We start from the raw sequence: 15,723 nt of genomic DNA, 5'->3' as shown, positions 1-15,723 counted from the left end.
CAAGTAGGGAAACCAACTGCTTTCAAAGGGGGGTGGGGAGGGGTTTGTCTGGCTTGGCTAAAGCCATAGCAGCTGGGGAGATGCAGGGCATGGGGCTAGGGTGGCTCCCAGCCAGAGCCTGCATGCATGGTCCTTTCCACTGCCCGGCGTGGGGCTGAGCATGTGCCCTGCACACACGAGGCTGCTGTTTGCACTCAGAGGAAGAAGAGGCAGGGCCCTTTGCAGCCCCCAATGCTGCACACCCCCCAGGTTAAAACGGAAAACCACATGCCCAGTAAGCAGCAGCCTTGGATTGTGGCCAAACCTTCTAGTAGCCCTGTGCTGTGGAGAAAAGGAAGCGGTCGAAAGGCAAGCCATCCCCACCCCCTGTTCAGCACCTTGCTGGTTAGGAAGCCCAGCTGGGCATGGCTAAAGCCAGCCTTCACCAACTCACAGCAGCTGAGGTCAGAAGGGACCATCTAGTACAGGGGTGGGCAAACTTTTTGGCCTGAGGGCCCCATCTGGTTATAGAAATTGTACAGTGGGCCATGACTGCTCATGAAGTTGGGGTTGGGGTGTGGGCTCTGGCTGGGGGTGCAGGCTCTGGGGTGGGGCAGTTGGGGTGCAGGAGGTGCTCTGGGCTGGGACCAAGTGGTGCAGAGGACAATCACAGCTGCAGGTGGTGCTTATGTCAAGTGGCTCCCAGAAGCAGCAGCATGTTCCCCCCTCCGACTCCTTTGTGGAGGCGCAGTCAGGCGCCTGTGTGTGCTGTCCTGTCCGCAGGCATCACCCCTGCAGCTCCCATTGGTTCTTGGCCCATGGAGGTGGTGCTTGGGGTGGGGGCAGTGTGCAGAGCAGAGCCCCCTGGCTGCCCCTGTGCATAGGAGATGGAGGTGGGACATGCCACTGCTTCTGGGAGCCACACAGAGTGGCTCACTGGCTGGAGCGGGGCAAGCTGCAGCCCCCACTCCCCACCCTTGATCTGGTGTAACCTGTTGCACCGTGCAGAGCCCTGATCCCACTCCTGTAACAGTCCCCTGCCCTCTGGCTGAGTTACTGACGGCCTCAGCACATGGTGGATTCTCTGTAACTTGAAGTCTTTAAACCATTTCCACAAGTTAAACTGGAGTGCGTGGCCAGGCTTGGTGAAGTGCAATCTTTATTGATATGATACAGAACGCAGCATCCTGGCACAGAGCCGGCGCTTACAGTCACTGTGAGGGGGGGGCTCTGAGTGCAAAATGTGCTTCTCGACCTTGAGTGCAAAGAGGTGGTGGTGGGGGGTGGCATTTAAACCCTCTCCTACGGCTCTGCAAGTGCCACTGTCCTAGCGTAAGGGATCCAGCCAGCTGGTTCCAGTAGCTGCAGCAGGTAGGGACTGCTCGGAAAGGTCTGTGCTAAAACCCAGGTGTCCTCAGTAGTATTGCAGTGCCCCCTAGTGGCCTGCACTGGCCACCCCAAGAGCAGGCTTCAAGGCTCAGCACGGGGCAGGAGACAGGTGGTGGGAAGCTGCACTGCTGACTAGGCCAGCAGGTGCTGGGGACACTCATGGGTGCCAGCTGGTGCTTGCCTGGATGGATCCTGTTTGCACATCCCTGCTGGAGCCACTCCCAAGTCTGGCTGCCTGACTCCATGCTGCATAACAGCAGCAAAGCCCCCGCCTGCCTCTTTGCGGCCCTCAGAGCCCCAGGCTGGCTCCTGCTCTCAGGAAGAATGAGCAGTAGCAGCCAGCACTGGGGTTCTTTAAGGCTTGGGCTGGGGGGGCTGCAACACTCCTCTCCCCCCTCAGCAATCTCAGAGGCCAGGCTCAGTGGCATGGCCATGGGCACGTAGGCCCTAGAGCACAAGCGGTGAGTGAAGGGAGGTGAACGGCACCTCCTGCCCACTGAAAATCAATAGGCAGCTGGTACCAAACTGTGGTTTGTGCCTTTGGCAGGCTGAGCACACAGCCTTGGTTGCATGAGGGTAAAGAGCCAGGCTGCTGCAGGCAGCATATGCTAGGCAGGGGACTTACAAAGTGTGAGGTACAGGCTAGGCCCAGGCCACTGCTCTCCTAGGGGCCAGCTACTTCGGGGGGAGGTGGGCTGGGATTTTAAACACAGCTGCAGCCTCCCATTGGAGAGCTAGGGCTTTCCTGATGCTTGTGTACCCTTGGGGATGATAAACTTTGCACCCACTGCTCCCGCTGCCTGGGTCAGGGTTCCCCTCCATGCTCTCTGAGCTGGCTCTAGGCCCCAGGTTGACCTGCATTCCCTCCGCAGAAAGCTCCAGCCACTTCTCCAGAGCCACTGAGTCAGCTAAGAGCACCCAGCCTCTGCTGCATCGAGCTGAATTCCCCCCTTGGCCCCGGCTTGGCTCCTTTCCCTGGAGGCACTGCGCCCCAAATTCTGCCCCTGCCTTCTGGCCAAAAGCACCCAAAGCCCCTCACGCATTGGCAGGGGAAGAAATAACCTTATCAGCCTCCTACAGCCGTAGCGCCTGGTCTGTTACACCGTGCGACAGGCTGATCCTGCCCTGAGCCCCTCTTCGGCCCCAGAAGCTGGTACCAGAGCAGAGTGGGGCTGGGCCTTGCCTCTTCAGGGGCAGGTGAGGTGCAAAGTTTGCAGCCCTCTCCAGCCACACAGGCCAGGTAGCTTTAGTCACGGAGCTTCAGCAACGCGGGGCGTCTCTCCGGGAGACGGGCAGCTCCAGGACGGGCTGGGGCCGAGCCCACGGCTAGGAACCAGCCCCAGAGCGAGAGGCAGCAGCAAAGCAGCGGGGAGGAGGGGTGGGGCAGACCGCCATTGAGGGCAGAGGCAGTTTCTGTTCCTCCCCTGGGGGAGCCAGTGCTCTCCATGGCCCGGCGGCCCTCGCAGGGCAGGTGCTCCCCCGCGGCTCCTTAGGCGGGCGGCTTGCGGAAGACGCCCCAGGCGTGGAAGCAGCGGGTGAAGGGATGGGGCTCGTTGCCTTTCCGCACCAGGCGCAGCTTCCGGGGGTGCTCGGCCGCCTTCGACCGCATGTGCTGGATGTACACCTGAAAGGGGGGGGTGGCCTCAGGCACTGGCCCCCCAAGGCCAGACCTTGCTCCGTTCCTATTGCAGGAACTGGGAGGAGGCCCCGGGGAGCTAGGGCTGCTGGGTTCGCAGCTGGGGGCTTCAGCCTCTCAACCACCAAGCCTTCCGCTGTGCCAGCAGGGGCCAAACTCCACCCCCAGGGGCTGATGGAGACACAGCCCCGTGCCCCAACGAGGGCCAGGGCAAGGGGCAGATGCTGCAGCGTTTCAAGGGGAAGGGGCCAAGCTGCTGGAGCCACCCCCCAGGAACCATGTGCAGGACAGTAGAATCCCCCAACCCCCTAGGGGGCTCTCAGAGCCTGTCTCCCCTCACCCCTCCTTGCACCGCGGCTTTCATTCAGAGCCAGGGAAGCTCTTAGAGACGCTCCGGGGCAATCCCCGGCCCTGGGCCCGGCCCTTACCTGGCAAGCTTTCAAGCTCAGCTTGATTTCCACCTGGCTCGTCTGGGTTCCCACCCACATGTAAACCTGCAGGGAACAGCAGAGACAGCAGGGTTAGGGCTGCACTGGTCAGAGAACGGGACGGGACGAGCAAATACGCTGCAGAACACCCAGGCCTGGCTCATTCCCTGCAGCACATGGGCAGGGCCCCAAGCGGCATCTAACACCTCCTGGAAGTGGGAGGATCTGGGCCAGGGAGCCCAGCTGGAAGGGTCTGGGGGAGAGACCGGATTCTCTGGGGTTCCAGCAAGAGGTTCCCTACCAGGGAGCCTCGGCCCAGCTGCCGGATGCAGAAGAGTTACTGAGGACGATCACGTGACTACAGCCCCCTCCCCACTCCGCACCGGGGCGGGGGGGGGCGCCAGGCCCCGGAAACTCACCTCCCGGCCGTTGTCCAGCAGCATGATGTCGTCATCCGCCAGGTCATCCTGGCAGAAATCGGAGCACTTCTCTGACACGGCAAAATAGCCCTTCTCGTTGGAGCACCTGCAGTGGAGAGCCAAGCCGCTGTTAGCGAGGGGGCGTGCCCTGCCCCGGGCCGGCCTGCCTGTCCAAGGCAAATCCTGGGCACCAGACTGCGGACAGGCCCCCAGTGGCCATGAGTTTGTCAGGTCTCAGCCAAGCCCTGGGGAACGTTTTCCCAAGCTCTACCGCTCCAGTGGGCAGCATGTCACAGTGCCTAGGGTTTCCTCCCCACTTGGCCAGCCCAAATTGGGAAGAGACAGCCCTGGTGGCTTAAGGAGCAGGCTGAGCAGGAGACGTGCGAGCCCGAGTTTGGAACAGGCACCCAGCGAACATATGCCAGCCGGGGACCTGTCTAGCCACTGGAGGCTCTGCCCGTGGTGACAGCTCCCTCCCTGCAGGGCCCCAGGGACAGCAGCTGCCGGCACGCACCTGAACAGCCGTGAGTACTTCATGTAGTCGGCGTCTTCGTCGTAGGCCTTCTGGCCCCCGATGCCAACCCAGAAGAAGTTCTCCGGCTCCTCCCCTTCATTTATCACCTGGCACACAGAGCGGAGGGGTCAGGGTGCACTCGGGCGGGGGCTGGAGGGTTTCAGTCAGATCCCGAGTCGTCTCCTCCCCTTGGGCTCTGGGATCAGAGGCAGGGAGAGGACCGAGCTCTCCCTGGCTGCACCCCAGGGCAGGGGCTGGCTGGTGCTGGCTAGACCAGCCTTGCCCATCTGGCATGGAGTGCCACTGAGAACCAGCCACTGGGCCGGCTCCGCCCTGCCTTACCTGCTTGCTGTATGAGTCGTCGAACATGTGATTCATGATGTCCTCGGCCAGCTTGGCCTCCTCAGGGTCGGCGGCCCGGCCCACCCAGGTGTAGACGATGCCTTGGTTGTCGGTGCTCTCGAACGGCACCTAGGGGAGGGGAGCGTGGGTCAGGGTGGCAGAAGCAGAGTCCTTGGGCTGGGTGGGAAGCCCGGGCATAAGGAGAGGAGACGTGGGAGCAGATGGAGTCTGCTTTGGCTTAAACCAGGCGTTTAGAGCAGCTTGATGCTCCCAAGGTCACCCCCAATGTGGCTTCATGCATCCGGACCAGGTTCTTCTGCCAGCCAGTCTATGCAGGGTCCTGATCCTGCCCCACTCCCTCCACCCCCAAGCTCTAGGCTTCCATTCCTCTTCCCCCTTAGACGCTCCTTGCCCATGATCTGTGGGGAGGACATGTCAGGCAACCAGCACCTTCAAGGGCAGCCATAGATGCATGGCACCTCCTCGGACCAGCCACGAGAAGGATGCCCATGAGCGGCATGTGCTGGAGCAAGGTCAAGACAAGAGAGGTGGCAGCAGGGAGCTTCCAAGGACTCCACCTCGTCAGCCTTGCTCATGGGTGCCGGAACTGGGGGGGGGGGGCATGCCCCCCCTTTTAAAACAAAAAAGCTCACAATTCATGTCCCCCGCAGAACAATCCACTCTGCTGGGGAGGCGCTGCAATTACACCTTTTGCCCACTAGGGGCTGCTGTGGTGCCAGAAGAGAGGGCAGCGGGCTCCCCACCGGCGCAGCCAGCTACAGAGAGGGGGTGGGGGGTACTTTTGGCCTTAGCCACCCCACTTCTTGGCGCCTTGTCCTCGCTCAGTGTGGACCCTGGGCTGTGGCATGAGCCGCCGCTGCAGCGGGCCCAGCTGGAGACGGTGCTAGCCCTGGGAGCCCACAGCGGAGCGCTGGGGGTCAGCACACTAGCCCCAGGGATGCTCACCTTCAGGATGAAGCAGAACTCGGAGTTCAGCAGGCAGGAGTCGGTGTTGATCTGGATGCACCTGCAAGGGACGAGAGGAGGAGGAGTTCTCACCCCAGCCTGGATCCCCCCCGAACCCCAGCACGGCCGGCCCATTCCACCCCTCCGAGGGTGCGGCTCCGGTTAGCAGAGCAGCTCCTCCGGCTCTCACCGGGTGCAGAGGGCACTCCCGTTGGTGCGGACATGGTACAGGCTGGGCTGCAGGTTGTTGTCCTTGGACTTCCTCTTGCCCTTGTGGATGATGAACTTCCTCTTGAAGTGAGACAGGAACTTGGGATTCTCCTGCTGCTGGGTCATGCGCACGACCTGGGTGCAAGGGGATGGCGTTAGAGGCGTCCAGGGAGTTTGCTCATGCTCGGCAGAGGGGACCCCGGGACATGTGCAGACCCGTCGAGTGACGGAGAGCCATCAGCTAGCAAAGCATCCTGGGTACCTACGGGCAGAGGGGACCCCGGGACATGTGCAGACCCGTCGAGTGACGGAGAGCCATCAGCTAGCAAAGCATCCTGGGTACCTACGGGCAGAGGGGACCCCGGGACATGTGCAGACCCGTCGAGTGACGGAGAGCCATCAGCTAGCAAAGCATCCTGGGTACCTACGGGCAGAGGGGACCCCGGGACATGTGCAGACCCGTCGAGTGACGGAGAGCCATCAGCTAGCAAAGCATCCTGGGTACCTACGGGCAGAGGGGACCCTGCCTTCAGGCTGCCCCCTGCAGGTGAGTGCAGGAGCACACCTGACCCCATGAAGGCTCAGCTGTATGCTCCAGCCACTTGCCTGGACCCCCAGCTGGACGGGGCTGGGCCTGCGTCACCCCCACGGGCTCCTGCAGGAGCCAGACTGGATCCTCCGCTGTTAGCCAGGGCAGGTCGGCATCGCCTGCCCCAGCCAACGGGAGCACCTGCTGGCACCAAGGCTGAGCCCAGCAGCTGGGAGAAGGGCGAGTAATGTCCTGTCCCCACTCGCCCACCGTAGGGTGCCCCACGCAGCAGAGAGACTAGATGGCCTTGGGGAATGGGATTTCACCTGCTACAGCCCAGCTCGTGGTATGGCCCATGGGGCTGTATGGAAGGGGGACTCCTAGTCCGTGGGAGGGCATATATAGGGCAGCGGCCTTGGGACTCCTAGTCTGGGTCCTGAGAGCGGAGGGGTGCTCAGGCTTCCAGCTCATGGTGCGGCCCTTGGGGACAGAGGAAATCAGGCTCCCAGCTCACCTCCAGCTTGCCAGGGAAGAGGCTCTCGAACTTCTTTTGCAGGCTGAAGGTGAAGGTGAGCCAGCCCATGTTGGAGGCCTCGCGCCCCTGCCAGAAGTACACGATGCACTGGAAATCTTCCTCTGGCTGCTTCTCCTCCTCATCTTCCTCCTCCTCATCCTCCCCTCCCTCTCCGTCCCCTTTGCCGCCACTCTTCTTCTTCTTCTTCTCCTCTGCCTCGTCCTCGTACTCCACCGGCACCCAGTACCTGCCGGCATGGGGGGGGGGGGAAATCCCGGTGATGTGGGGGGGGGAGGCAGCCCCAGTCCCACCATAGCCCAGAGCTCTCCCAGCCCCAGGTCACACCCACTCAGGAGCTTAGGGGGCCGATGGTAGAGGATCAGCCCAGAGGGACGGGGGCTCTTACAGCTGAGAAAGGAGGCGGCGGGGGGCACAAGAGCTGCCCAGAGACGGCAGGGGAGGGTGTTACCTGCACAGGAAGACGTAGCAATCCTGCGTGTGGAAGTGTCCGAACTCCTCTTCGGGCAGGCGAGCAAATTTCTTGCCCTCCAGGACAAAGCCCTCCATGCCGTCCAGGTCCTCGCTCCACTCCTCCATCAGCTGTTCTGCCTGCGCCCCACGCCAAGAGATGCGCACACTGAGGAGGACGTTGCAACGGGTGGCAAGCTGGCGAGGCAGTTAGCGCTCTGCAGGGTGGCCTAGGGGGCCCTGGGGCCAGTCCTGGTCCTGAGAATTGCGTGTGTGTGTGTGTGGGGGGGGGGTTTGCAATGTCCTTTTCCCCACACCCTCTCCCAAATAAGGGGAGATCCAGGGCCCCAGAGGCTGGGGCCAATGCTTCCACCGGTCACCTGAGCTCCACTGAGCCCGACCGCCCGGCCCCGCTGACCGCCGGGGCTCGGGCCGCCAGCCCCGACCGCCCGGCCCCGCTGACCGCCGGGGCTCGGGCCGCCAGCCCTGCAACAGGTCCCACTTGCTGCCCTCAATGCCCGGGGTCCTCTGGCCACCCTTAGTGAAATTTTTCTGGCAAACCCCCTGTAACGTTCTGCGAACCCCAGTTTGGGAACCGCTGACTTAGCAAGATGCAGTGGGACCAGCCCACACCCTCTCTCTCTCCCACCCCAGCCTTGGCTGCCCCATGGCCAGTTGGAGGGGGCACAATGCTGGTGCCCAAGGACTCAGGAGGGGAAGCCTAGGGCAGCTGCATTGGCAGAGAAGGTCCCAGCCCACCCCTACCCAGACAGGAGGAAGGGCGGGCCCAGATGACTCCCCTGAGGGTCTTTCATTTACCCCTCCACCCCCGCGTCATACCTCCGTCAGCGCCATGGGGGGCTGGCGGGGCAGGAACAGCGCCGTCAGGTCAGCCTTCATCTGATCCTTCTTCTCGGTGTCTTTCTTCACCTTGCCGGCCAGCCCCTTGGCCTGCAGCACGCTCTCCGCGTTGCGGGTGTAGTCCACCTTCAGCACGTCGTCCCAGTTCTTGAACTTGGCCTTGAACACCTGCGGGGGGAGGGAGGAGAGACACGCCGGCACGGGGCGCTTCAGCCTCTCCCGGGGGGCGCGGCCCCCCTGCCTCCCCGCAGGGCAGCTCCCAGCACGGCTAGAAGGGAAGCGAGACAGATTCTCCCACCCCACAGCCCGGTCGGGCCACTCCAGGGCGCCAGCTGGCCAGACCCGAATTCCCCAGCCAGTCCCAGCGCAGCTCCGCTGGCCACCCCCGTGGGGCAAGGCGAGCCCGGGCCCCAGCAGCCCCCGTACCTGGCACTCGGTGCCCTCCAGGTTGCGGAGGACCATGGCGTGCTTGGGCCGATGCAGCATGCTGCACAACTCCTGCCCCAGCTTGAGGGCCGCGGCCCGCACCAGGCGCGGGGACTTCCTGCCCACCCAGATGAAGACGTCGGACCAGCAGTCGAGGATGTACACGGCCTTGGTGTCCAGCAGGCTCTGCAGCTGGAGGGCAAGCGGGAGAGGAGGGATTGAGTGGGCGGGGGGAGGGGGGACTGCCCCCTATTGTGATCTCCCCCTCCACGCCCAAAGCAGGACCTGGGGGGGGCTAAGCAGGCTGCCAGCCCAGCACCTTCAGATAACTCTCCCTCACAGAGAGGGCTGTCCGGCCCCTCACCCTTCCTCGGGGCCAGGCCCTGGCAGCATCCTCCAGCTGGGAGTAGGGCCCGAGCTCAGATCCCCACCCTGATTCCCCGCATCCCGCCCCAAAACGGAGGGGGTTTCCTGACAGGCCCCACCTCCCACTGGGCTGGAGATGGAGAACGGGGCCGCGCCCCGGGGAACAGCTCTCCCGCTTGGGTGGGGGCCGCCCGGGCCCTTGCCCCAGGGAACGGCTCTCCTGCTCGGGGGCTCCGACCACTGCTGAAGCAAGAGGGAGAAGTTTTTCGAGCAGGGCCCAAACTCCCGACCATTTCCCACTCCGGAGCCTGGCGAGAACAGGGGCAGGGGGAGGAGGCGGTTGAGGGCCGGCAAATCTCAGATCCTCCATCCACGTACCCAGCCCCTGTGGCCTTAGCGGGCAACAGCCCCTCCCCAGCCGGGTGCGGCGTATGGCACACAGCCTGGTGGAACAGACCCCTCCGCCTCTGGCCCGCCTCACCCCGCCCCACCATACCAGTCGCATCTCCGGTAGCAGGTCCACCTTGGGCCGCTTCTGGTGCTCCACCGAGAGCTTGTAGTTGATCTGGGGCAGCTCCAGGTAGCCCAGCCCCAGGCCGACCTGAGCCGAGGAGAGAGGAGAGGGATGAGAGGGGGTGGGCAGAGACAAGTCACAGGGCACGAGCACCTCTCTGCCACAGAGAGACTCCCCCTGGGGGCACGCGGAGCGGGAAGGGGTCTCTACCTTATAGAGCTTGGGCTTGGCTGGCTGGAAGTCGTCAGGGACGTTGGCCTTGATCTCCTCGGGCTGGCCCCCCAGCACCTCCCAGAACTCGGGCGGCTCCTGGCTCTGGCTCAGGAGCGTGATCTCCGCCTTCCCTTTCCGCTCGTTCTTGTTGATCTTCTCAGCGAAGAGCCTGGGCGGGACGATTCGGGGGAGAGGAGCAGGCCAGAGAGACTCCAGTTAGATTCCAGGCCAGCCGCGCTCCTGGGGCCAGGCGGGGCTCACAGAGCAGCAGGGGGCACCAGGCCTGGCCTGCGACAGCAGGCGAGTGTGGAGGAAGGGCCACCTGGCCCACGATGGCAGGGGGAAGGGAAGGTGGTGGGAGGTCACGTGCCTCGTGATGGCAGGTGGGAGGCCAGGGGGATGCCATGCCCTGCGACTGCCCATGATGGCAAAAGGGAGGGCAGGTGGCAGCCATGTCCTGTGATGCCAGAGCGGCAGCGGGTGCCTTTCACACATCCCCTCGGCTCTGGAGCAGGCTTTGCCCCGTCCGGCCAGGCGAGCTGCCAGCTGGCACGTGTGGCAATCACCCTGCTCCCCGACGGGTGCTGCTGGAGCGGGAGCAGCGGCTGCGAGCTGTGGAAGGGGGCAGAGCGCACTCGGCGCCCCCCAGTGTCAGCGTCCGCTGGCTCCATCCCTGCCTTGCCCCCTCAGCTGCCCCTCTGCGGACGGTACCTGGCTTTGGTGGTGCTGCTCAGCGTGGCCTGGCTCCCCCTCCACACGGAGATCTCAAGGCCGTTGTCCAGGAGGAAGACGAACCTGGGTGGGGGAAAAGAGGGGTCAGCGTGATGCACCGCGGACCCCAAGCAGGGCTGAATCCAAGAGCTGAGAGGGGGGCTCAGTGGCAGAGACACCCCCGACCCCAAGTTGGTAGCTGCTCGGGGCAGCGGGGACAGGAGAGAGCAACTGGGCCAGTGGCCTCCGACAAGCACAGCAATGGCTTGGTTTGCTGGCAGGGGCGGGCAATTCGAGCTCTGGAGGGGTCTGCATCGTCACCGCAGCACCTGAGCCCCTCCCAGCAACAAAGGTGTTTACCTCCGAGCCCGCGGGAGGCAGGGCAGAGCTCGCAGGCCCACTGCCCAGACGGGACAGGCCGAGAGAGGCCCTCGCCCATGGTCAGCCAGGGAACCTGTGCAGAGGAGGGAATGGAGCCGAATATCCACAACCCAGGGCGGTGACGAGAGCCTCTGCTGACACACACGGGGCCCAACGTGGCATTCCCGCCCGCCGCCCTGGTGTTAACACTGCAGGCTCCGGTCCCGGCAAGTGAAATCACTACGATCCCTGCAGCTTCCACTCCTGGACAGGGGTCTGTAGGTCCCCTCACCTATCCTGGCAGGCCAGTCCCCGTGCCCCACAGGCACGGACTTGGGTGCCGTGTGTCTGCAGAGCGTCCCAATCCCCCTCCGCACTCACCGGGGGTCCAGCGAAGCAGCCTTAAGCGTCACGGGCTCCAGCTTAATATTCTTCTTCCCGTAGACGCGATACAGCCTGCAAGGACACGCAGCACGCAAGGGGGGGGGTCACGAGAGAGCCCACTGCCTGAGGAGAACCTGCCCCCACAGGGCACCAGGGTGGCAGCGCGCCCCACAGGACTGGGCAGCAAAGCGCTCAGAGTGGATCAAGGGGTGGCTTGGCCTCTGGAACTCACTGCCACAAGATAATAGAACACCTCAAGCGCTCTGTCGGATTCCAGATGGGCTTAGACCTTTCCGTGGCACCCATGGTGACAGCCACTTTATTCATAAGGCCTCCTGCTCGAGGGGAGCAGAGAGGGCCTGGAGAAGCTCATCCTCTGGGCATGTGTCCAGGACTGGCGTGCCCGAGCCAGGCAGCTTCTCTGTGTCTGCACGCCACGTAATCATGGCGCCGCAGAGGGTGGCTGTGGCCGGTAGCACCCCCAACCCGCGGCCCCCCTACCTGGTGATGTACTGTGCATCCTCGACGGTGTAGAAGCCGCTGGCCGAGCCCCCCTCAATGTAGGAGATCTCATGGTCGAACACCTAGGGGTGGGGAGAAGGGGTCAGCTGGGAGCCGGCCAGCCCGCAGCAAAAGGCTTCTGTGCCTCCCTCCCGCCAGGGCGAGGGCTGGCTGCAGGGGGCTGCGCCCTGTCGCAAGGAACCTGGAACTGCCAAGTTCTCCAGCCTTGGGACAGCTGGAGAAGGAAGGGGGGGGTCTGTACAGGGGTGGATTGTCTGTATGGGGTTGCGCGGAGGAGCTGGTAGCTGCAGAGATGGGGGTGGGAGGAGGAAGGCAGGGAGGGAGGGTCATCAGGTCGGTCGAGGGGGGAGGCACCTGGCTGAATTCCTCGCTCTCATCCCCCATCTCCTCCCGGATGGTGCGGCACTCAGCCCCCAGGTAGTTGCGCAGGTTGACGGCGTGAATGGCCGCACTGGCCTTCTTGTCCAGCGTGGCCTCCTGCCCGATCCAGTAGTAGATCTCCCAGGTCAAGGAGCCGTTGTTGTCCAGGAACGTCTGCGGGGAAACGCCAACAGGCAGAGCCGTCGGTGGGGCTGGAGGAAGCCAAGTGGGTCACTCGGGGGGTGGGGGGGCTTTCCCTGCTCTCTGGGCCACCCGCAGGAGCCCCACCTACCCACATGACCCTGGGAGGCTCCCTGCAGCCTGGCACAGCATGGGGCCCCCAGCATGGGAGGAAGCTGGAGCCCACGTAGGGGTGACTGGGATGAGGGAACCATTCCCGGTATCAAGTGGAGTGCCCCAAGGGTCGGTCCTTGGGCTGGTTTTGTTCAATATCTTCATAAATGATCTGGAGGATGGTGTGGATTGCACCCTCAGCAAGTTTGCAGATAACACTAAACTGGGAGGAGACGTAGGTACGCTGGAGAGTAGGGATAGGATACAGAGGGACCTAGACAAATTAGAGGATTGGGCCAAAAGAAATCTGATGAGGTTCAACAAGGACAAGTGCAGAGTCCTGCACTTAGGACGGAAGAATCCCATGCACTGGTACAGACTAGGGACCGAATGGCTAGGCAACAGTTCTGCAGAAAAGGACCTAGGGGTTACCGTGGACGAGAAGCTGGATATGAGTCAGCAGTGTGCCCTTGTTGCCAAGAAGGCCAATGGCATTTTGGGATGTATAAGTAGGGGCATTGCCAGCAGATCGAGGGACGTGATTGTTCCCCTCTATTCAACATTGGTGAGGCCTCATCTGGAGTACTATGTCCAGTTTTGGGCCCCACACTACAAGAAGGATGTGGAAAAATTGGAAAACATCCAGCGGAGGGCAACAAAAACGATTAGGGGTCTGGAACACATGACTTATGAGGAGAGGCTGAGGGAGCTGGGATTGTTTAGTCTGCGGAAGAGAAGAATGAGGGGGGATTTGATAGCTGCTTTCAACTACCTGAAAGGGGGTTCCAAAGAGGATGGATCTAGACTATTCTCAGTGGTAGCGGATGACAGGACAAGGAGTAATGGTCTCAAGTTGCAGTGGGGGAGATTTAGGTTGGATATTAGGAAAAACTTTTTCACTAAGAGGGTGGTGAAACACTGGAATGCGTTACCTAGGGAGGTGGTGGAATCTCCTTCCTTAGATATTTTTAAGGTCAGGCTTGACAAAGCCCTGGCTGGGATGATTTAGTTGGGGATTGGTCCTGCTTCGAGCAGGGGGTTGGACTAGATGACCTCCTGAGGTCCCTTCCAACCCTGATATTCTATGATTCCCTTCAGACTGTCACTCGCCCCGAGAGGCTGGGACCTCGGATTTTGCCTGGTCTTATCTTCCGCCCACAGTATTAAACCTCTTTGAACCCAGGGAGGGAGCGTGGCTAGAGCAGGAGATCAGGACGCCCTGCAGACCAGTGTACTATCTGCACCTGGGAGGGAGCATGGCCTAGTGGTTGGGCGGGGGCGGCTGTGAGCCAGGACTCCTGGGCCCTATTCCCAATTCAGTCCTGCCTGACCTCAGGCGAGTCACCGCGCTGCTCCATGCTCACTTTCCCCAGGGGATTGGGGGCTCAAGGCCCTGGGTCACGCTCCAGGCACCCGGCAGGAAGGCATGGGGGCAGGGCAGGGCAGCGCCGGTACCTTCAGCACAATGTAGCAGTCAGCTTCGTAGAACTTCCCGTTGAAGGCCTCGTCCACCAGGGTGGGCACGAAGTTCTCGATCTGCCAGACGGAGACACCGGGGATCTGCCCCACATCCTCCGTGAAGAACTCCGAGTAGTTGAGCTGGGGCTTCTCCAGGCTCTGGTCCCAGCGGCGTGTCTTCGGGTCCGTGTATTTCATGTCCCCGTTCTCCTGTCGGGTGCGGGGGACGAGAGGGCAGTGAGGAGCGGCCTGGCTTCTCTCCACTCACAGCCGTAGGCCTAAACCTTGAGCCATGTTCGACCCCACACAGTGTCCCTAGACGCTGAGAATCTTCCCAGGAGCAAACTGGGGCTGGGACCCGACATTCACGCTGGGCCTCCGGCGCCGTCCCCAGCAATCGAGGCTCCTGCCCGGAGCTTGGCCGGCCACGCGCAAGGCAGAAGCGGGATCCAGCCCGCTGCGTCGGTTCCACCAGGGCTCACGGGAGTGACGCCAGCAGCTTTGACTCAGTCACCCAGGGAGTGGCTGGGTCGGGACAGTCCCGAGCCCAGCTGCCCAGGAAGGCCTGGTCAGTCCTTACGCCTGGCAGGCAGAGTGCCTTCTGCAGACGGACGCCCTTGTTCTGAACCCCACGCTCACACCATACACGAGGCTGCGAGTTCTGATCCCGGCTATGACGTGGACTCTCCCCCGTGGCCGGGGGCAAGACAGCGAGGCCTGCGTTCTCAGGAGCGGCCTCTACCGGCGGGTGCCCCCATTTCTGGGTGCTCATCAGGAGAGAGCTAGGGCCGGATGAGCAGAGGCACTGAGCGCCGGCACTGGCCTCGGGAAGGGGGTGGACGCACGTGGGCTGCGGGAGGGAGGGAGCCGAGATGGAGAAAGGGGTGTGTGTAATAGACAGACAGACGGCACCCGCCTCCCCACCCCACCCCTTCCTACCTCCAGTTTCTTGTTCTTCTCTTCAGCCACATCCGACATCCCCTTCAGCACCTGCTTGGCCTGATCGTCCTGCGCGGCTGAGTCCTTGCGCCTGCGAAGCCGCGTCTTGCGGGCCGTGGGGTCCTTCGTGCCGCTCCCTGGGAACACGGGCAACGTGTGTGATCGCAGCCCAGAAATCACCCACACCTACTCTAGGCAACTGGCTGGATGGGAGACCCTACCCCGCGGGGCGCTCTCAGCCCAAGGCGGGAATCGCCTGGCAGTGCCGGCCCCGCGGCAGCAGAGACATGCCACCACATGGCCAGGAGCCCTCGGGTTCTGGGACTCGGCTGCCAGCGTCTGGGATTCCCAGTCCTCCCAGCTCCCCAGGAGCCAGGCTTCAGCTGGATGCGACATTGCCACACCCCCGCCCCCCATTGCCCCTTGGTTCACCTGCTGCAGCTGCGGCCACGGTGGCGGGCGAGGCGCCAGCCAGGCGCAGCTGGTTCTGCAGGGAGAAGTCGATGTTGTACCACTCAGAGGTTTTGTCCACCGGCTTGGGGGGCATCACCAGGTTGGGGTTCTCCCGGACGTCCAGGATCTGCAGGGGCATGGGAAAGAGAGGTCATCCAACACCAGCCACATGAGCGATCTGGGCACCAGCTGGTTCTCGCTTCGCCCTGGAGAGCTCAGGCGGCATTGGTGGGGGGCGGGGATCCTCCCGTGCCCCATCAGGGTTTAGGGTCAGTGTCTGATGGTGCAAGGCTACAGTTCAGCAGGGCGAACGTGACTTGTTTCCCAGGTGCTGGGGGTTGGGATGCCACGCCCTCCCCTGCCAACACGAAAACCACGTCCAGGGGCACAGGCTTAATCCAGCCAGGAGAGCCCATGGACAGCCAAGCACCATTCAGAACAGATCAGACAACCCCGGAAACGGACCCT

General features: G+C 62.9%; 1 protein-coding gene across 1 annotated transcript in view; it reads right to left on the bottom strand.

Moving 5' to 3' along the window:
- Positions 1 to 1,121: 1,121 nt before the first annotated feature.
- The window catches only part of FLII (FLII actin remodeling protein), a 28,725-nt gene continuing 14,123 nt past the window's right edge, over positions 1,122 to 15,723 (bottom strand). Inside the window, exons 11-30 of the mRNA XM_084641521.1 lie at positions 15,235 to 15,382; positions 14,803 to 14,939; positions 13,861 to 14,073; positions 12,106 to 12,285; positions 11,731 to 11,813; positions 11,227 to 11,301; positions 10,486 to 10,569; positions 9,772 to 9,943; positions 9,544 to 9,648; positions 8,682 to 8,873; positions 8,235 to 8,423; positions 7,396 to 7,535; positions 6,927 to 7,173; positions 5,864 to 6,018; positions 5,674 to 5,734; positions 4,708 to 4,836; positions 4,366 to 4,472; positions 3,852 to 3,957; positions 3,433 to 3,498; positions 1,122 to 2,992 (exon numbers count right to left, since the gene is read on the bottom strand). Of these exons, the coding sequence (XP_084497647.1) occupies positions 2,858 to 2,992; positions 3,433 to 3,498; positions 3,852 to 3,957; positions 4,366 to 4,472; positions 4,708 to 4,836; positions 5,674 to 5,734; positions 5,864 to 6,018; positions 6,927 to 7,173; positions 7,396 to 7,535; positions 8,235 to 8,423; positions 8,682 to 8,873; positions 9,544 to 9,648; positions 9,772 to 9,943; positions 10,486 to 10,569; positions 11,227 to 11,301; positions 11,731 to 11,813; positions 12,106 to 12,285; positions 13,861 to 14,073; positions 14,803 to 14,939; positions 15,235 to 15,382 (2,724 nt within the window). The 3' untranslated portion in view covers positions 1,122 to 2,857. The remainder of the gene's footprint in view (positions 2,993 to 3,432; positions 3,499 to 3,851; positions 3,958 to 4,365; positions 4,473 to 4,707; positions 4,837 to 5,673; positions 5,735 to 5,863; positions 6,019 to 6,926; positions 7,174 to 7,395; positions 7,536 to 8,234; positions 8,424 to 8,681; positions 8,874 to 9,543; positions 9,649 to 9,771; positions 9,944 to 10,485; positions 10,570 to 11,226; positions 11,302 to 11,730; positions 11,814 to 12,105; positions 12,286 to 13,860; positions 14,074 to 14,802; positions 14,940 to 15,234; positions 15,383 to 15,723) is intronic.

The sequence above is a fragment of the Lepidochelys olivacea genome, assembly GCF_965140295.1.
Source record: "Lepidochelys olivacea isolate rLepOli2 genome assembly, chromosome: 10".
Classification (NCBI taxonomy): domain Eukaryota; kingdom Metazoa; phylum Chordata; order Testudines; family Cheloniidae; genus Lepidochelys; species Lepidochelys olivacea.
Note: the sequence above shows the minus strand (reverse complement) of the source record. Positions and strands in the feature narration are given on the sequence as shown.